The sequence below is a fragment of the Pelobates fuscus genome, chromosome 2 (assembly GCF_036172605.1).
Source record: "Pelobates fuscus isolate aPelFus1 chromosome 2, aPelFus1.pri, whole genome shotgun sequence".
Classification (NCBI taxonomy): Eukaryota; Metazoa; Chordata; class Amphibia; order Anura; family Pelobatidae; genus Pelobates; species Pelobates fuscus.
Window position 1 is genome coordinate 245603026 of NC_086318.1, and position 22092 is coordinate 245625117.

At 44.9% G+C, this 22092-nt stretch overlaps 1 protein-coding gene across 2 annotated transcripts in view; it reads right to left on the reverse strand.

The window, feature by feature from the left end:
- Positions 1 to 21477, reverse strand: part of PEX3 (peroxisomal biogenesis factor 3) — a 68620-nt gene extending 47143 nt beyond the window's left edge. Inside the window, exons 1-2 of one of the 2 annotated variants that reach the window (XM_063443316.1) lie at positions 21407 to 21477; positions 12355 to 12441 (exon numbers count right to left, since the gene is read on the reverse strand). In XM_063443316.1, the coding sequence (XP_063299386.1) occupies positions 12355 to 12424 (70 nt within the window). In that variant the 5' untranslated portion in view covers positions 12425 to 12441; positions 21407 to 21477. Of the gene's footprint in view, positions 1 to 12354; positions 12442 to 21401 lie in introns of both variants that reach the window. The other variant, XM_063443315.1, reaches the window with a different exon arrangement.
- Positions 21478 to 22092: the final 615 nt, after the last annotated feature.

Sequence of the window (22092 nt, forward strand, 5' to 3'; positions counted from 1 at the left end):
TAAAGAATAGCATAAAATCTAGCCGAATAAAGGTTAGTGAGGCGAACATAGAGTCAGTTTGGGTTACGTTAGAATTTGGTAATCACACAGTAACTCGTGTAGGTGTGATTTATAGGCCCCCAGGACAAATTGAAGAGTTAGATAATCTACTAGTTGAAGAAATAGCTAAAATGACAATGAAGGGGGAAGTTATCATCATGGGTGACTTTAATCTTCCTGATGTAAATTGGAAAACAAAAATAGCTACTTGTGCCAGGAGCACACATATTCTAAACTCCCTACTGGGATTGTCTCTAAAACAAGTCGTTGAGGAGCCAACTCGTAAAGAGGCCATACTAGATTTAGTGTTAACAAATGGAGATTTGGTATCAGATATTACTGTAGGTGAAAGTTTAGGATCCAGTGATCATCAGTCAGTGTGGTTTAATATAAGAACAGTGACTGCGTCACACCACACAAAAACAAAAGTTTTAGACTTTAGAAAAACAGACTTTTCCAAAATTAGAATATGTGTAAAGGAGTCATTATCAGACTGGAGCAATTTAAATGGAGTCCAAAAGAAATGGGATTATTTAAAAGTTGCACTACTGGGGGGCGTGGTTTCGGCTCCGTCTGGAATGGCCGCCTGAGAGAAGTGCTCCGCTCACCTAAACCCCCGATATAGCGATTTACAGCGGCAACTTAGCTTCCATGGGGCGCACTAAACGCCCTGAGCATCCCCAGACCCCAGGGAACCCCCAGCAAGGCCCCCTGGACGGTTTTCTGCAGCCACAGCCCGGGGCGAGCGGCGACCCCGCAACACCCAAAATGGCGTCGGCCCCAGCACAAGGCCCAACACATGCTGCCCTGGAGAGGATTGAAAATTCCCTCCGGGATTTAACGGCTGCTATGGTCACTAAAACAGACCTCCAAGCAGTGGCCACAAACCTGCAGGATGCCTTGCGGACGGAGGTGGCTGGGCTCCGCGCCGAACTCACGACGCATGCAGGCCGCATAGCCGCGCTGGAGGAAGCAGATGTGACTATGGTGACCCGCATAGCTTCCACGGACACCGCGGTCGCTAGGCAAGGCGAGATGATCCTATCTATGCGCCGCCAACTCGAAGATGTGGACAACCGAGGTAGGCGATGTAATATCCGCGTACGCGGTGTACCAGAAGCCGAAGGGACAGAGGAGGCTGCGGATACTCTCAGAGAGCTCTTCCACTCCATTATGCAGGTCACGCCACCACCACCAATCCTCTTTGAAAGAGCACATAGGGCACTGCGCCCCAGGAACGCAGAGGACGGCCCGAGGGACCTCATTTGCTGTGTGAGCTCTTTCCCGGTGAAGAACGCCATCATGCTGAAAGCCCGGGAACGAGCCTTTTGGCCCTTCAGAGGTGCCCAAGTTGCGCTTTTTAACGACCTGTCTCCTATCACCCTGGAGGCCAGGCGAGCACTCCGACCTATTACAGCAACACTGCGGGAACACAATGTGACTTACAAATGGGGCTTCCCCTTCGCCCTGATGGCACGACATCAAAACCGGTGGGTTACTCTGAGATGGCCTGAGGAGGTCCCGCGTTTTCTGGGAGAATTGGGCCTTCCGCCTCAGCCAGTCACCAACTGGATTCTGGGCCCGCTGGGACCGCCACCGAGACCACAGAGAGAACCCAGACAACGTGCGGCTGGAGCCTCCTATGCCCCCCGGACTGGACGACATCGAGACCCGACGGCCCCAGAGGAATAGTCGCACTCCCCTGAACTTTCCATGATACAACACCCTCTACTCTAAGCGATGAAACCCTGATGCTGGACGACGACGGTTTCCACTCTGGTTGTCTCTGGATGTGTGAGTTTCACGCGACAGACTTTGAGGTACTATGGGGCCCCCTCTATCTCTTGTCATCTTGGGAGGGGGGTTATTGGGACATGTGGACTCTGGACTGGGCCCTTTACTGCTGTGAGCCCCGTAACTAATTGCTTTATAATATGGCATTCCTGGTCCCATGATTTGTGACACCAACTGCATATGCACATGTTGAACCTTTGGGTGGGGGGTGCTGGGGGAGGGGGGGGGGGTTGCGGACTGTCCCCTCCGAGGATCCGCTGTGAACAACACGGACTTGTGGGCCTCTGGTTCTTGCCTGAGCTATGGGATAGATGTGGACTCGGGGGGGGGGGAGCGGGGCGGGGGACGTAGGATGTATTCCATGCCTCCGCACTATTTGCCGTTTTCCATAGAGGGTCACATGTTGTTGTACTTAATTGCATATTACCTTGGGGTTTAGTACGTACAAATTTCAAGATGGATGGCCTGCTTCGCACTTGTACCCTGCCCCTGAGACCTACACACCCATAACTATTTTGTGGGGGACCGGCTTGCGGCTCCTGCCCCGCTCCTTCCTCCCCCCCCCCCCCTTCCCACCCTCTCCCTCCCACCCCCTCCTTCCCTTTCCCCCCTGGCCCCCTCCCCCCCCCCCCCCCGCTCCCTCGGCCCCTTCCCCAGATATGTGCGATGGCCTCCCAGGCCCCCTGCCTAGACACGCACATGGGATTGCAGGGATATCAGAACCATCTGTTCATCTCGGGGTGTATCCAACTGTTAACCCCCACACGGGAGCGCCCCCCCTCACGCGTGTGCATTCCCCCCCTCCCGCTTGCCCCCCCTCCCTATCGGATGCGGGGCGAGCTGGGGGAGGTGAACCGTGGTGTGGGAGCGTACTTAATGATGTTAACATTGTTTTAAGGTTTGCTAATCTTGTTTTGCTATATTGTGTTTTGCATGGATCACTACATATGCACGTGGTTATTTTTATCTTTGGGTTTTGCTCTCCATAGACTCATTCCCCCTCAGGAACCGGGGATTTGCCGTATGTGAAATGTTCATTACCCCACAATATGATCGATAGCCGACCCGCAAGGGGCGGACTAATGGGATAGGTGGGAGGACTAGAAGGAGTGCTCTGAGCTGGGGATGTACCTGGGAAATCGGGATAGCTTCGGAATTCACTGACTAGCCTGGACGATTGTATTTATTGCCTAACCTACTTAACGATTACTGTCCGCGGGCCCCTTCATCGCTACTGCCCAAAAGGCCATTTACGTTGCCCACTAACTTTCAACACGGGGGGTGGGTTGAGGCGAGTGCTGAATTTCTCCTAGTGGGAGACCCTCTGAGCGGAGCCCGAACCGTGCTTCCACACATATACACTCGTGCTAAAGGTGGTGTGGCCGCGCAACGAGTACTTTACTCTCCTGGGCTGGTACCGGAGTGAAGACTCATTGCCATCGGCTGCTGCACGAGACCACCCTCCTCCACTTTGGTGGGGGGTATAGATTTGGGATAGAACCCAAATTCTGTGAGGGTATCGACAATAGGGATACTTACCTCCTTTTAATCCCCTTACAGACGCCTGAACCAGTACCTCGGGCCCCTGGACGAACCTGCCCCTACACTCACTTTACCTATCTCTGACCCCTTCTCTTCCCCCTACCCGTTCTCTTACACCCCCCCTTATCTTTTCTCTCCCTCCTTTCTTTCCTCTTCCTCCTCCCCCCCCCCCCCCTCCTGCATTGGACTGCCGGGCGTGTGGACTGGTTGCTCTTCACTAACCCACATTCCCGACGATACTGAGCACTATGGCCTACCGCACAGCACCCCTTAAGGTTGTCACGCAGAACTGTAGGGGACTTAACATCCCCGAACGCAGGACGCACCTATTGAGGGAACTACATCGAAAGCGGGTGTCAATCGCCCTGTTGCAAGAAACACATTTTAAGGAAGGGTCACAACCCAGATTACGCAACCGACACTATGCTACCAACTACTTTTGCAACCATCCCACATCGCATAAGACCGGTGTCGCCATTCTACTGGCGACCAACCTGGGATTTGAAGAACTCGACCGTGTACAGGACTCAATGGGGAGGTACCTCTTCCTTAAAGGGGTCATCGCGGACAAAATCTACACCATAGCCTCCATTTATGTACCCAATAAGAGGCAAGCTCCTTTCCTCCGCAACGCTCTCCAACAATTAGAGGACTTCTCCGACGGTATCCTAATCGTAGGAGGCGATTTTAACGCCCCACTGGACCCGACGTTGGATTCTTCCACGGGTCACAGCTGCATACCGCAGCACCATACCAGGTCCATTAGACAATCACTAGAGGCCCTCAGATTAGTGGACTGCTGGAGGACATTACACCCCTCGGTGAAGGATTACACCTACTTCTCGGCGCTTCATAACCGATATTCACGCATTGATTATCTTTTCATCACTCGAGAGGGACTATCTTGCCTCCTTGGAGCCGACATCACCCCTGCTACCTGGTCGGACCATGGATCTGTCACCATGGAATTGGCCTCCCCACTCTACAAACCAACGGGATGGACCTGGAGACTCAATGAGGCCCTGCTACTAGATATGGGCACGAAGGACCAACTACATCAGGCACTAGAGCAGTACTTTAGGGAGAATGACACGACGGATGTCTCCCCGATTTCGCTCTGGGAAGCACACAAGAGCGTGATCCGCGGGACATTCATTCGCATCGCCTCGCAAAAACGGAAGGCATTCCTGTCCGAACTGACTGAGCTACATCGCACCATCTCGGCGCTGGAGCGCAGTCATAAGAGATCCCAACTGAATGCGGTCTATGGAGAATTGATGGAACACCGAAGACAACTTAAAGCCCTCCTCCTGAAGAGACACCTCAGGTCTGTACAACGCTCTAAGGGCTTCTACTATGCCCACGCTAACAAAGGTGGCAAGTACCTTGCACGGCTGTTAAAAGGCCCCATGCCCCATAGACAAATTCGACAAATCTGCTTGACCTCCGGGGAGATATCTCCCTTCCCGGAGAAGATCGCGGAGGAATTCAGACAGTTTTATGAAAAACTATATAATCTATATCCCCCTAAAGGGGAGGCTGAGACTGTGAGGCACCGCTCGATGGTTCAGGAATATCTCTCTGAAATGGGCATCCACAGACTGGAGCAAGATTCTGCGGCACTCCTGGAAGCTCCAATTGGTATTGAAGAAATAGCTGCAGCCCTGAAATCCTCTAAGACCGGTAAGGCACCAGGACCAGACGGCTTCTCTGTGGGGTACTATAAAAGTTTATCCGACATACTTTTGCCTCGACTCACTGATGCTCTCAACGCAGTCGGAGAGGGGGGACATTTGGGGAGGGAATCAGTAGCTGCTACCATCTCCGTACTCCTGAAACCGGGGAAGGATCCGTTACAATGCGGCAGTTACCGCCCGATCTCACTACTTAATGTGGATTCCAAGCTGTTCACAAAAGTCCTGGCTACCCGTCTCAAATGCCTTCTACCCAAGCTGATCCACGAGGACCAAACAGGGTTCATACCGGGTAGAGAAGCCAGAGACAGCACCATGAGAGTATTCGCCATCCAGCATCATGCTAGGAGACATGGGACCCGATTGATGCTTCTCTCCACGGACGCGGAGAAGGCGTTTGATCGGGTCAACTGGTCATACCTTATGGAGATGCTGAGATGGCAGGGATGCGGTGAAAGGCTCCTCTCATGGATATCCGCACTATATATGGATCCTCGGGCAACTGTGAGAATCAATGGGGCCACAACGACAGACTTCACGATCCGTAATGGAACCAGACAGGGATGCCCCCTCTCACCACTGTTGTTCGCACTATACCTGGAACCCCTTTTACAAGCTATCAGGCAAAGCCCAGACATCAAGGGCTATGAGTGGGAAGGAGTGCACCATAAGGTGGCAGCTTACGCCGACGACCTCCTCTTTTTTGTCCGCAACCCCCGAACAACATTACCTTGCCTCCTCACAGAACTTGACAGATTCGGACAACTATCTGGATTTAAACTCAACATTCCTAAATGTGAGGCACTAAACATCACACTCCCCACAGAGGAGGCCCGCTCTCTGGAATCGCAATTCGCGTTCCGCTGGTGCTCTAACAAAATGAAGTACCTAGGCGTGTGGGTGACTACGGACCCGGAGGATATATACGACTGCAACTTTATACCCCTCCTCAAGAACGTCCTGATGGACCTCTCCAACTGGTCCTACCCACATATTACATGGCACGGCAGAGTTGCCGTACTTAAAATGAATGTCCTGCCAAGGATCCTCTATCTCCTGCAAACAACACCCGTTGCCATTCCGGAGTCTTTCTTCTCGGCCCTGAAATCGGGAGTGCTTAAATATGTCTGGCGAGGCGGACGCCCCCGACTTCGGCATGAAATCCTGTGCCGACCTAGGACACAGGGCGGTCTAGCGCTCCCTGATTTTAAAAAATATTACCAGGCCGCGGTAATGCAACGTGTTTTAGACTGGCATGTAACCTCGGCACCCAAACAATGGGTGACCCTGGATAGGGGACTCATAGGCCCATCACTGGAGGCCCAGGTATGGGGGAATCCCGGAAGACGCATCACCCCGACTCGCACTGAGGGACTGGTCTCTCAGACCCTGATTGGTTGGCGAACGCTGAGGAAGCAAGAACACATCTCCCCAACGCCTAGCCCAATGCTACCGATCACACACAATGTAGAGGTAGGAGGTGGGCTCCCAGCGGGAGCATGGCCCATCGAGAGTGAACGTGCATATATACCCATACATTCGATCCTCGCTGATGGGAAGCTTCGGGATCTCCCATCGCTGCTTGGAGACAGGCCCTGGACCCTCCTCTCCCAATTTCGTTACATGCAACTGAAACACTTCATTGCCTCCATCCCACACAATGCACGGATGCGTAGGGACCTCACATGGTTCGAAAGACTCTGTGACCAAGGACTAGATCTGGCCCACGCAATCTCGATGCTCTATCAAAACCTACTCGTGGGAGGCAAACCCGCACCGTTGGCATTTAAGCGGCAATGGGAAGGACAAATGGGGAAGGAACTTACCACCCAACAATGGGAATCCGCGCTACTTTGGCAACATAAGAGCTCAATGAGCTCTTATTACCAGGAAATGAATTACAAGCTGATATCCCTGTGGTACCGGACACCGGCACTACTTCACCGAATCTTCCCATCAATCCCACCAGTGTGCTGGAGATGCCAGGAAGAACGCGGCACGGTACTACATATCTGGTGGGAATGCAAACTCATTGCCCCATATTGGATCATGATCAGGACCGATGTGACGCTCATCCTGAGGGACATACCCAATTGGACTGCGGAATTGGCCTTGCTACACGCCTCTACACAGCCCATTCCAGTGTATAAAAAGTCATTACTGCGACACTTGCTCAACGCAGCTAAGGCCAACATTCCAGCACATTGGAAAACAGATACGGTGCCAACTAAACAGGAATGGATTCACCGGGTCGAAGATATTCAAGGGGCGGAGGAGGCACACGCCACCATTACTGGCCGAAGAACCAGACACACCGACATGTGGATGCCCTGGTTTTACTATATTGCTCAGTACCGACAAGATGGAGGCAATCAGGGACACACGGCACAGGCACCTATGCCCCCCTCCCCCTAATCCCCTTTCCTTTCCCCTCCTTCTTCTGATCGCAGGGCCTCGAGGGGTCTGGGGTCGATACTGGACAGACTGGACTTAAGCAGATAGGTGGAGCTCCGTGACAACTGACAGGATAGAAACCACTGACTAGAAACCTACGAGTTAGGACTTGTCATTGGACGGCAGACACTGGGGGTGGACATCGCCCTCAGGGACACTTACTGTACTGGACATTCCACAATCTGAATACGCTCTGATTCAACTCACCAACATTTTTTGACACATGGAATGACAGAAACCCTACACACACACACGCAACTGAACACACCGCCCGTGACAGGAGTGATCAGAGGCCCTTAGAACCATTCGGTGACTCAGCGCTGATGAGGTAGAGGTAATCGGTAAGCATGTCTTGGGCTCCGCCTTGGATGGGTATCGCATGGGAGGGGTCAGCACTTGCATTGGGACTTAGTTTTCTACCTTTAGTCTGGGTATTTGGCTACTTATGGTGGGGGTGCCGGGTTATGGAGATGTTGTAAGATAGGTCTCCCACATACCTTACCTAACGGGAGGTACCTCAACATCACTGAACCGATTATAACTCTCCCCGGTTGTGCCCCGGATTACATCTGGACCCTAACACCAACGCCCCCCACATATGTGGAAGATTTGCTGATGTCATTGCCCATACGCTATCTTCCGACCTTGGCTGACCCGACCCCGCATAGCCTTTAACTCAAGACTTACTGGTCTCCCTACCCTGAAACTATATTACGCCCCGAACTAGCCTCGAATATCTAAAGCAATAACTACCTATGTGACATAGCCATCCCCTGTCCACCATATGCAAGCGCCTACTGTAATCCATGTCTAGCCAGAATTATGTCAGGCCGTGAACAAATACTTATACACACATAAATGTTACATGAAGGCGCTCTATACTGACTCCTGCTCTCTGTTTCCACATATGAAGGGAAGTAATCACGGAATTTGTCAACCTAGGTCAACACTTTGTTCACCTGACTTTGTGATGTTTAACTGTACTAAAATTGTTTTGCTCAGACTGTTCTGACACTAGAATATTTTATGCTGGCTTTATCTTGTTTTGGAAATATAACGTTTTTACTTGGCCTGCGAGCCACTTATGTTGATTATCTCATCTCAATAAACAGATTTACAAAAAAAAAAAAGTTGCACTACTGAAGGCAACAGAAAATTGCATTAGGCTTGTCAGTAAAAGCAAAAAATTCAAGAAACCACTGTGGTACTCCACAGATGTAGCCAAAATAGTAAAAAACAAAAAGTTAGCATTTAGTAATTATAAAAAAACCCAGAGTGAGGAAGACAGAATGACCTATAAGATTAGGCAGAAAGAGGCTAAGCAAGTTATAAGAGCTTCCAAATCACACACAGAAGAGAAAATAGCACAGTCAGTAAAAAAGGGGGACAAAACCTTTTTTAGATACATAAATGAGAAAAGAAAAGTAAAACAAGGATTAGTTAGATTAAAAACAAAAGAAGGAAGGTATGTAGATGAGGATAAAGGTCTAGCTGACTGCCTCAATGAATATTTTTGTTCGGTATTTACAGATGAAAATGAAGGAAAGGGACCTCAGTTAAGAAAAAGGATAAATGAGTCATTTATTACACGTGAGTTTACAGAGGAAGAGGTTCTATTTCAACTGTCAAAAGTAAAGACAAATAAGTCAATGGGACCTGATGGAATACACCCAAAGCTATTAAAAGAGCTTAGTGGTGTACTAGCAAAACCATTAACAGATTTATTTAACCAATCATTGATAACAGGAGTAGTCCCAGAAGATTGGAAGTTAGCGAATGTTGTGCCTATTCACAAGAAAGGTAATAGGGAGGAGTCGGGCAACTATAGGCCAGTAAGCCTAACTTCAGTAGTGGGGAAAGTGATGGAAACCATGTTAAAGGATAGGATTGTTAAACATCTAAAAACACATGGATTTCAAGATCAGAGACAACATGGGTTTACTTCAGGGAGATCATGCCAAACTAATCTTATTGATTTTTTTGATTGGGTAACTAAAATTATAGATCAGGGTGGTGCAGTAGACATTGCTTACATCGATTTCAGTAAGGCTTTTGACACTGTTGCACATAGAAGGCTTATCAACAAACTACAATCTTTGAGTTTGGATTCCAATATTGTTGAATGGGTAAGGCAGTGGCTGAGTGACAGGCAACAGAGGGTTGTAGTCAATGGAGTATATTCGAAGCTTGGGCTTGTCACCAGTGGGGTACCTCAGGGATCTGTACTTGGACCCATTCTCTTTAATATTTTTATTAGTGATATTGCAGAAGGTCTTGATGGTAAGGTGTGTCTTTTTGCAGATGATACTAAGATATGTAACAGGGTTGATGTTCCAGGAGGGATAAGCCAAATGGAAAATGATTTAGGTAAACTAGAAAAATGGTCAGAGTTGTGGCAACTGACATTTAATGTGGATAAGTGCAAGATAATGCATCTTGGACGTAAAAACCCAAGGGCAGAGTACAGAATATTTGATAGAGTCCTAACCTCAACAGCTGAGGAAAGGGATTTAGGGGTGATTATTTCTGATGACTTAAAGGTAGGCAGACAATGTAATAGAGCAGCAGGAAATGCTAGCAGAATGCTTGGTTGTATAGGGAGAGGTATTAGCAGTAGAAAGAGGGAAGTGCTCATGCCATTGTACAGAACACTGGTGAGACCTCACTTGGAGTACTGTACACAGTACTGGAGACCCTATCTTCAGAAGGATATTGATACCTTAGAGAGAGTTCAAAGAAGGGCTACTAAACTGGTTCATGGCTTGCAGGATAAAACTTACCAGGAAAGGTTAAAGGATCTTAACATGTATAGCATGGAGGAAAGACGAGACAGGGGGGATATGATAGAAACATTTAAATACATAAAGGGAATCAACACAGTAAAGGAGGAGACTGTATTTAAAAGAAGAAAAACTACCACAACAAGAGGACAGTCTTAAATTAGAGGGACAAAGGTTTAAAAATAATATCAGGAAGTATTACTTTACTGAGAGGGTAGTGGATGCATGGAATAGCCTTCCAGCTGAAGTGGTAGAGGTTAACACAGTAAAGGAGTTTAAGCATGCGTGGGATAGGCATAAGGCTATCCTAACTATAAGATAAGGCCAGGGACTAATGAAAGTATTTAGAAAACTGGGCAGACTAGATGGGCCGAATGGTTCTTATCTGCCGTCACATTCTATGTTTCTATAATAAATAATAATAATAATATCTGCTTTCTGAAAAATCTTCAAAATGGAAGCCTCAGACACCTGCATGATTTCAGTTAAACAATTCGTAAACATTTAACCCTAAAAAGGAAAGCCAGAGCCAGGAAACCCCTTGGCACCATAACAACATAATTTTAACTACGTTGTTATGGTGCCTGGAGTGTTTCTTTTATAATTAGGTTTAATATTTGGGTCCACAATTAGGAGCAACGTACTATGCTACTAAGTTGCAGTCCAGTAGATATCAAAACTGTTACACATACATATACTTGAATGTGCTTTTCTACAATTAAATGGAACGTCTAGGTTACAAATTGTATATCTTTAATGAATTTGTCTAATTCCAATATAAATCTGTATTTATTAGATTTCCGTGGGTCATTATGCAGGATTAGGGGTTCAGGGAATGGTTACGCTTAGATGGTAGCTTCCTTAAAGATCCTCTGGACTTTAATTGCCAACAATCACTAAAGAAAGAAAGTAAAAAGAATAGGAGCTACAGTCTGTAGGACAGGTAAAACATACCCAGTTAAAGGGTTTTGCACATGCAAATCTTCATATGTTGTATAGATACTTAAATGCCCTTGTGGCAATATTAATGTAGGCGAACCTACACAAAAAGTAAGAGATCATGTGTCTAAACACAGATCTGCTGTTTGGAATAAAAATATAGACTTACCATTTTTTTTTTTTTAAGCCAAACATAATTTGTCCCAGTTACACTTTCAGGTAGTTCAGGACGTGGCACCCGCACACATGAGGGAGACAGATTGAAACATCTTAAATAGAGAGAACATTTCTGGATAAAGGAGCTTAATTCCTTGGAGCCTTTGTGTGTGAATAGGCATTATGATTTATTCCTAGTTTCGTGAAGCTCTGTTATGATTCTTTTTTGAATCACTAGTTTGTTCATGTTCTTGTTTTTGCCTCTATTGTAAATTTTCTTGTTTATTAAACTGAACTACCATGTTCATGAATCAGAATGCTTTCGTAGTGGCATCTCGGGTGATGTTTAAGATTGTTACAATAGCAATTTACTACATTATGAACGTCTTTGTTCAGAAAAATTAAGGACGTTACTTGATTATTGTTTTTATTATGATATAACTGATTTTATATAGGTGATATATTTTATATACACTTTCTTATTATCTAGGCACTAAATCTATATGCAGAGTGTTCAATATACGGTCGGGTTACCATGGTAATATGGCTGAGAAGCATAGAAGCTATAATCCTAAATCCTATATCTCCCTAACCCCCCCAAAAATAAAATAAAATAAACACTGGTCCTATAATCCTAACCCATTCTTAACCCTAGCCGTATATCCATGTTCTACAACTAACTGCAGATTTCTGCTGTTGGCAGAAGTATTCCTCCAACATATGCCATTGCTGTTATCAGCAGATGGACTTCCCCACAGCACATGAATGAGCACTCTGATCTTTCTCTCTCAGCTGCTAAAATGAATCTACTATTTTCTAACTATTTGAACTTATGAGAATACATAGTGACGAACACTGAAGCTATGATCAGCGCAGTATACCTATAAAAGTAGTAGAATTTGGAATCTAGAGACATAAGTTTGAAAGGGATGAAATCAGCAAGACACATAACTTACCACCAGCAAATGCACCAACAAAGATAAACTTCTTCTTATGCCGCTTCAGGAAGTTCCATACAGAAAGCATGTCTACAGTATGGAGACCTGTAAATGAAAGATGAATGCAAGATATATGAGATGGAATCTCTGGGAACTGTTAAGATATATTTGGAGCTATAAGAAGTTTGTAGTTTTGCAATTTTCCTTTACTTTCCTTTCATTCAAACACAAATACTGCACACAAATGTACACCCGCATTTAAAAGCCAACACTACATAAAACACACTGGTGCAATCAAACACAACCATTACATACAAACACACTCCTCTGTTAAAAACACTACAATTATATACAAACACTCCTTCATTCAAACATCAACACTACACACAAAAGTACACCTTCATTTAACCCCTTAAGGACACATGACATGTGTAACATGTCATGATTCCCTTTTATTCCAGAAAGTTAGTCCTTAAGGGGTTAAAAGCCAACAGTATATACAAACACACCCCTGCATTTAAATATAATTCTACACACAAGTACACCACTGCATTCCAATGGCAACAGTACATACAGATACACACCTCCATGCACACTCATATTGTATACAAACACATGCTTACTTTCAAATGCACAAACACTGTTCACACATACAACCCTGCAAGGATGGGCAAATGGTAAATTTTCATCTGGCATTGCATTGCTGGAGTTTAACAGATGGGAATCTACATTTTGGCCACCCTTGGATACCAGAGGGTACACTCTGTTAGTTAGGGCTACAATTAGTGGCCCCAGACTTGCAGAACCCTTTAAATCTATTTAAATATCGCAGTTGAGCAAATATGCACATGCAAATTAATTATGAGTATGCCCTTATCTTAATACAGAAAGCCCCTGGTATCGTTTAATACCTGAGCGTCTACTCTGTCTGCTTGGACCACACTTAGTGACCTCAGACTGACAGAAGAGGTATGCGCAGAGCTCATAGTGAGCACTGCACAAGACCGTTTAATGCTCAGATGATTTTGAGTGTACATCTAGTATGAGGGAGACCCCCATAGTCTAAATAGACCCTGGTCTTTTCAGACCATGGTGAGGTCTCCGTGCATTCTTCTCTGCCCAGTGATCAGTGACTGACTTTGACTGACTTTGCCAGCTGCACAGCATGGAATTTTACTTCCCATAAATGTATTTTTCCTCAGGATTAGAGGTGGTGCACAACAACTGGGATATCCTCTAATCTGGACCGGAAAAAGACAGGCAGACACCTAAAATTTAAACAGTTAGACTCCTTCTCCCTTAGTTATAACTTATACTGCTGTTCGCAAAACCACAGAAAATACACAAGCCAAGAAACTACAACAATATATTTTTAAAATATGGTGGGAAATACGTGCACTGCCACTAATCGTACGGAAAAATAAATGTACGGTAAGTAAAATTTTAGCTTTTCCCTCCAGATTAGAGGCAGTGCAGAACAACTGTAATAATCAAGCAATTCCTTAAAGGCAAAAATACATCAATTTTTACCACTGCCTGTACCACCTTACGCCCAAAGATAGAATCCTCAGAGGCCTGTATGTCTAACTGATAATGCTTTGAAAGTGTGTGAAGAGACGTTGAGGTAGCAGTTTGCAAATTTGAGAACGAGTTGCTGAAATCCTGAAAGTCCATGATGCAGCAATCACCCTTATGGAATGCGCCTTCAATTTAAGACGAGGAGGAACATTAGAAGACTTATAAAATGCAGGTGGTCCTCATTTTGTGACAGCTCGTACTTACGACCAGCTCTCTCGCGTGGTGGTAAGAGCGAGCCGTCATGGGAATTAGAGGGATACCCTGCTCTGCTGCGTTCTTCTATGTTCGGGGAAATTTCACCGAACATAGATTGGAGGGATTCCCTGCTCTTGTGCGTTCGTCTATATTTGGGGGAAACGTCCCTGAACACAGACATGCGCACCAGAGCGGGGAATCCCTTAACTCATCACTTACCGACCAATACGTTCTACAACCTGGTCGTAGGAACGGAACCTGGTCGTTAAGTGAGGAGTGTCTGTAATGGCTTCCTTAATCCATCTTGCTAGGGAAACTTTAGATGCCATAAGACCCTTCTTCTGTCTTTGAAATAGACAACCAACCTGTCAGAATGACAGAAAGGACTGTCAAGGTAAAACTGCAGAGTGTGTTTAACATTAAGGTAATGAAACTTTCACATTGAGGTTTTTGGCAGAATATTGGTAGTACAATCTCCTGATTCCCATTAGACATAGAACAAACTTTCGGATGAAAGGAAGGATGAAGCTAAAGATAACTATACCCAGATGATACACCTGATAGGGTGGAGAAGATTCCAAGGCCTGAAGTTCACCTAGAAGTAACATCTACTAGAAATGAAGTATTGTATGTTAGGATCTCAAGACTGCAGAATTCCAAAGGCTCAATATTGGGCTTCACAAAAGGCTGAAAGGACCAAATTGGGGATCCTATGGAGGAACACGTTCCCTGATAGTAGGAAGAAGATGGGACACTGCTTAGAAAATCTGGATACCAGGGTCTAATCATGTAAAAGCTTATTGCAGAAACTTGGACTTTTAGATATGCTGGGCATAGACCTATCGAAAATCCTTACTAGAGGAATTTTAGGATATTAGGAATCGAAGCTGAAAGGTCCGCCTTAAAAAAAGACTAGAAGCAGAATTTCTTCCAGATTTCCGGAGTAGACTGTAGAGGTGGAATCTTTCTTAACGGCTACTATGATGTCTATGACTTCCAGAAGCAGACCTTTAGCACTCAGGATCTGGCATTCAGATACCATACATTAGATTAAATGTGTGGAGAGTCTGCAGAGGGACCAGGTTATGTTCTAAAATCTCTACTGTAATTGGAAACTGCCAATAGGCGTTTTTGGATATATTCGGAAGAATTGAGAACCAATTTCTGAGAGGCCAAAATGGAAGAATTGCAATGATTCTTACTTTGTCCAATTAGATTTTATGTAATATTTGAGGAATCAGAACAACTGGGGTTAAATATATGCCAGTTAAAAATTCAATGGAATTGCTAGTGCATTTAGTAAATCTGAATTGAGAGAAGCAAATCTGTTCGTTTTTCTGTTTGCTTTTGAAGCCATCTCTGGTGTTCCTAATCTTGCCACTATTTCTCTAAATACGCTATAAAGACCATTTCCCTTGTTGCAGATGGTTCCAGCTGAGTGCGTCGACTAACGTATTGTTTTCTCCTTTTAAGTGGATTAAGATATTGAGAGCAGGTGACTACTTACCAGAGCATTTTTTTGCAGCATAACTTTTCCAGGGGATGAGAACAAGCCCCTCCATGTCGGTTCACATACGTGAATGCTATTGAATTGTCCTTTCTTATCTGTAAACGATGACCCTGGAGATGTAGCCTGAATGACAGAAGGGCTTTTAGCCCCCTATACGTGGATGATTTTCTTGAATCTTGAGGCCTCCATTTACCTTTTGTCACGTATGTTCCCAGATGAACTCCCCAACCAAGTCTGAAGCAGCTGTGGTGACTAGCAGAAAATGTTTCATAGGAAACTAAAGACCCCTCTGTATGGAACTGAGATGTTGTTCACCAGCGGAAACTCCATAATTTTGAAGACTCGAGTTCCATCTGGTCTAGACTTGTCCCACGATTTAATTTTTTTTTCCTGTAAAGGTCTCATCCTTGTCTTCGCCCAGCTTACTGCTGAAATTGCAGTTGTAAAGAGACCTAATAGTCTCATTGCTTCCCCAATGAAACAGATCTTTTTTGCTTTTAAAGCCATAATAGAGCTGACTTATTTTATTTTGTTTTCTTTTATTCTGTCAGATTTTTTTAATTGAAAATCTTAGAAATCTTCTGCTTTCCTATGCGATATGGATGTGCAGACAAGCATCCTTTATTGAGTGAGCTCAGCTTGAAACCTGTTTGAATAATGTGAGTGGTAGAAAGTATGGTCTTCAGGCGAAACAACTTCTTGACAATGAACCTGTTCATGTCTTTTAGATCTAAAATTGGTATAAAAGAATCATCTGTTTTTTTGGACAAGAAAAGTCACGAATAGGTCTCCAAAAAACATTCTTCTCTTGGAAGCATTTCTATAACTTTTTCTTCAACATTGTCTGATTTTCTCTGAACAGTAGGCAGTTCGGGAATAATGGACAATTGAACAGAGGAAACCTCCTGGAGGTAGCTCGTTTAATTCCAACCTGTAGCCTCTTTTTAAAATAGACAGGACCCAGTTATCTGTGGTGGTAATTTTCTATACTGACAAATAATCCAGAAGTCTTCCGCCCACTCAAGAAGTGAGTCTATGACATGAATCTCTATAGGCAGATCTGTTTCTGTAGAAGAATGCTTTGTTCCACTTGCTCTTTTTTCAATCTTCTGATAAAGCCTTCTTACCATTTTCCATCTGTTTGAGGAACTTATCCAGATGTGACCCAAATATTCTTCCCTGTTCAAAGGGTAGATCATAAAAGGAGTTCTTCGATGTGGAATCAACTGACCAGTTCCTGCGCAACATCGCCCTCCTGGCTATGTTGGAGAGACCCATCACTTCACAGACCGTTTCAGTTCACCCAATAAATCTATATATATTTTTTTAATTCTTTGTTTTGTGAAGAGGAGAACAATATGCTTGCAGCACCACGACAGCGCTAACATGCAATGCATTATCATACAGAAATATACAGTGTCATGGTATGAGATAGTCACACACACATTTTTTTTTTTTGAACAAGAGGGAACAGGTTGATATATGGTTCGCTTGTAACTTATTGGGATAATCACTGCATACATTTTTAGGTTAACTCACGTAGTCACAGGCTTGTTCAACGTGCCTTAAGTAATAATATAACAGGCTTATCGAAACATGTCAGGAGTATATGAGGTGGTATCCTATACGATAAACTTCGACATGTGGATGGATAACGAAATAAATAGAAGAAATAAACATGGGAATTAAACATGAGAATTGCCAGGTTTATCATTCGTGCCAAAGTGTGGGTGCCTGTCTATGGTTGGAGTGTGCCTGATCTGCTTTACACTGTGCCTGTGAGGTTGTGCGTGCAGGTAAGTGTGTGGGAGATCGGTGGGGCAGTCCAGAATGCAGAAGGTTAACAATTTTACAACTAGCAATTACTCCTGTGTTAACTTAGCTGGGGTATGTTATTTAATCTTTACTGTTATTACGGAGAGCCTAGCTTATCATACTTATAGTCCTGAGAGCAGTCGCTTATAACTTGTGAACACCCAGCTACCTCAGCGGCTTGCAGCTGTACAGTCCTGTTCCATAGAGGGGGATTGGGTAAGCTTTGCACCCTCCTCGATACCCAAGCTGTTTCCTCAGGTCGTCTCTGCATGGGGTCAGTTATGTGGAAGTAGGAGGCTGTCAAGTCCCCTCATGGTGAAGAGTTCGTAGCAGCCGCTGTCATCCAGCCGGTTGGTGTCCTCTTCTTGCAGTTAGGCTGTGTCTCTGTGCGGTTGTTGAGGTGTTGCAGGCCAGGTCCCCGAATCTGGGCATGCAGGCCCGAGGGGTTGACTGTTGGGTCTGGGTGGCCGGGTCTAAGCTCTGTGTATCAGTCGGCTGCCGCTCCCGCCTTTTTGGTGTGTATAGGTTTTGGGCCTTGAGGCTGAGCAGTGCCGCGTTTTGGGTTGTTCCTTTCAGGTACACATAATTTGAGTTAGCCACATGGGGGTTATGCCCCTTCGGGAACTGGAGGTGTCCGTGTGAGTCAGCCGGGACACTGTGCCTCCATTTTGGGTGTCTCGGTGTAGCAGGAGCTGCTGAGTGTGCAGGGTGTGGGCCGGGATCACCCCCACCGGCCCGGGGGAGGGGGGGGGGAACAGGGCCCGGTCCGCTCAGTTGAGGGAGTCTGTCCTGGCTGCATCGGGCAGGATAGCAGGCGACAGCCGTCCGCCTTGCTTACTGCCTGAGTAGGCCTCATCCCGAAGGAGCGATGCGCGTCTCTTTGGGGGACTAAAACGTTAGTCGTAAGCCTCTTCCCGGGTCCATTGTCTCCTCGTGTGCTGGCCCTTATCGGTAGGTCGTCAGGTAGGACCTTAAGCTTAATTTTGTAGTTCAATGATTCGAATGTTGCCGGAGCTCTTGTGCCATGCGACCAGCAGGCATGGCGGTCAGGCCCTGCCCCCCAATAAATCTATTTTTAGTGAGTCAAGCCAGAAACGTTACGCATTAGCCACTGATGTTCCTCCAATAAGGGGTTTACTCTGTGCTGTCGTAGTTATAAACAGTTTTCTTAATGAAGATTCTGCTTTCTTATTCATGAAATCCTGGAGACCACTAGAATCACCAGTAGGTAGGGTGTTTTTTTTCCCCAGTTGCACAATAGGTACATCGAACTTAGGCAATCCCTTCAATTTCTTGTCAGAGTCTTCCTTAATGAGAAGATGTTTAGATGGATACTTCCATTCTCTAAGCATAAGATCTCTCAAATTAGGGTGCATTGGAAATGCCTTAGGATTCCTGCTTTTACCAGTTTCTTTGTGTTTAGTGGACTCATTTTTTCATAAGGCGTATTTCTTAGATAAGCCTGTTAAGACTATCTCCTGGGAAAAAACAACCCGGTTTGGCATTAAACGGAAGTAATAAAAGGCGAAACACAGACGCTCGGCGTGCGTTCCACCTGAGTATGCAGAGAAGAGAGATGGACCCACTTAGTGTCCTAAGAGTTGTCCTCGGCCTCAGCTGATTAACAATGTCCTGCAACCAAAAACGTGACTGCCTGCTATACAATATTTTCCTGTTTAAAGCAGGTAAAGAACTGAGGATTTGCAAACAGCTAAGTTATACCTAAGAGAGGGAGATTATGGGGAGGAGTCTAACTATTTACATTTTAGGTATCTGCCTGCCTTTTCTGTTCCAGATTAGAGAATAGCCCATTTGTTATGCACTGTCTCTAATCTGAAGGGAAACACACACACACACACACACAAATGAAAAACAATATTTAGTTTGAGGTTCATGATAAAATAAAAAGTGTCAAAATTCTCTTAGTTAAATAGTCCGAGGATGTACTTTCCACAAATATATACTTTTGTGTTGTGGTTTTGAATTCTCTAGCTACCACAAAAGTTGTATTCTCAGCATGACAAATTTTACAATGTTTTAGTTTTCAAACTATAATTCACTCCATGCAAACTTTATTTTATAACCTATAAAAATATATAATGAATGAAATCCTAGATAAAATGGGCATTATAACAGTCGGGACAAATAAGTGAATCTATTTTAAATTAGCTTTCTTCAGTTGCACTTGTTTAGACATTCTTAAATGTGAAACAGATTTTTTTTTTTTAAATATTTTATTCAGATTTAATAATGTGTTATGTACACATATCAAAATATATGTATACATAATATATCATAAGAAATCAATATTTCTCCTTAATAAATTATATATATATATATATATATATATATATATATATATATATATATATATATATATATAATGTATGGGTGCACTTAAAAGAAACATTATAGTGAAAACATGTATTCCTGATACAAGTGTCAAAATCACTATTTCAGGTCCTCTGCCCCCCCTTTAAAAAGATGTTTAAAGTCACCTTTTTTCAAGCGCCACGCTTGGCCCCGCCTGGCTCCGCGGCTGAGATCATAAAATTTGATGATCTCAGCCAATGCAATGCTGAGGCTATTACGCATGTTTGGCAAAATGCTTCGCCAATCATTGCCTCATAGAGGTGCATTGAATTAAAGGACCACTATAGTGCCAGGAAAACATACTCGTTTTCCTGGCACTATAGTGCCCTGAGGGTGCCCCCACCCTCAGGGTCCCCCTCCCGCCGGGCTCTAGGGGGAGGAAGGGGTTATACTTACCTCTTTCTCCAGCGCCGTGCGGGAAGCTCTCCTCCGCCTCCCCTGCTACTCGGCTGAATGCGCATGTGCGGCAAGAGCCGCGCGCGCATTCAGCCAGTCTTATAGGAAAGCATTTACAATGCTTTCCTATGGACGCTGGCGTCTTTTCACTGTGATTTTCACAGTAAGAAGCACGCAAGCGCCTCTAGCGGCTGTCAATGAGACAGCCACTAGAGGCTGGATTAACCCCAATATAAACATAGAACATTTTTATAGAAAAAAGGGTTAATGCTAGCTGGACCAGGCACCCAGACCACTTCATTAAGCTGAAGTGGTCTGGGTGCCTATAGTGGTCCTTTAATGCCTCTTTATGGGGAACATTCAGCATCTCCAGTATTACTAGGCAACAATGTAAACACTGCCTTTTCTTTGTAACTTCTTTAATTTAACCCCTTAAGGACACATGACATGTGTGACATGTCATGACTCCCTTTTATTCCAGAAGTTTGGTCCTTAAGGGGTTAAACGGGGTGAAACTGTGGTAGAATGAACACATGACAAAACTGCCAAAAGAGCCTTGGTCCTTAACCCCTTAAGGACCACACTTCTGGAATAAAAGGGAATCATGACATGTCACACATGTCATGTGTCCTTAAGGGGTTAATGCACAGTGACATCCATACACGAAATACTGTATATAGCAATATAGGCAGACATGTACAGCCCCAGGTTGTTTGTAATGCAGTCTAATGGATACACTGTGTTACTCTGTATGCTGACATTGTATTGCAGTGTTACTCCGTATTGCAGTGTTACTCTGTATTATTGCAGTGTTACTCTGTATTATTGCAGTGTTACTCTGTATTATTGCAGTGTTACTCTGTATTGCAGTGTTACTCTGTATTATTGCAGTGTTACTCTGTATTATTGCAGTGTTACTCTGTATTGCAGTGTTACTCTGTATTATTGCAGTGTTACTCTGTATTATTGCAGTGTTACTCTGTATGCTGACATTGTATTGCAGTGTTACTCTGTATTGCAGTGCTATACTCGGACTGTGTCCCAGGTCTGCATGTATAGTGGAGACTGACAGTGTGCAGGCTGATATTCCCGGTGTACCCGTGGCTGTGTGCATGCCCAGTATAATGTATGGCTGATAATGCACTGTGTGTGTATACTGTGTCAGTTATGATGTACGGCTTGGTAATCAGTTCCATACTCAACTCTCAGCCGCTAATCGCCTTCCGCGAGCACGGGACGGTAATAAAGGTGCACCGAGATCAGACGGACCGTTCCCCCCGGATACAAGGAGCCGCTGGGTAGTTCCGGGATAACATGTGACCGCCCTGCAAGCAGAAGGCAGGCATCCTGCGAGAGAGGGTAATTAACCCAGCATGGCAGGGAGGGGTACACACAGGATGACACAGTACATACATAACACACACTGCATGCAGCTAACATATCAGCACAATCACACAATTAATGCTGTGAGAAATTTGGAGCATCATGCTAGTGTGCAGCCAGGTATTTCAGGCTCAGCTCCTACTGGTAAATGCATTGTTATCAGAATGTCAAAACCAATTAATACAAATCTGGAAGAAATCTAATCAGGGGAATAATATGAGTAGGACATGCGGCAGTGGGAACACATATTACTTAATGTTAAGTATTAGGTATTTCCTTTTTGGAGAGTGAGAACATCGAATTGACCATACATCTGGTATGTGCAAGCAAATTAGACCTAGCCTGTTATTATTATTATTATTATTATTGCCATTTATATAGCGCCAACAGATTCCGTAGCGCTTTACAATATTTTGAGAGGGGGGGATGTAACAATAAATAAGACAATTACAAGAAAACTTACAGGAATAATAGGTTGAAGAGGACCCTGCTCAAATGAGCTTACA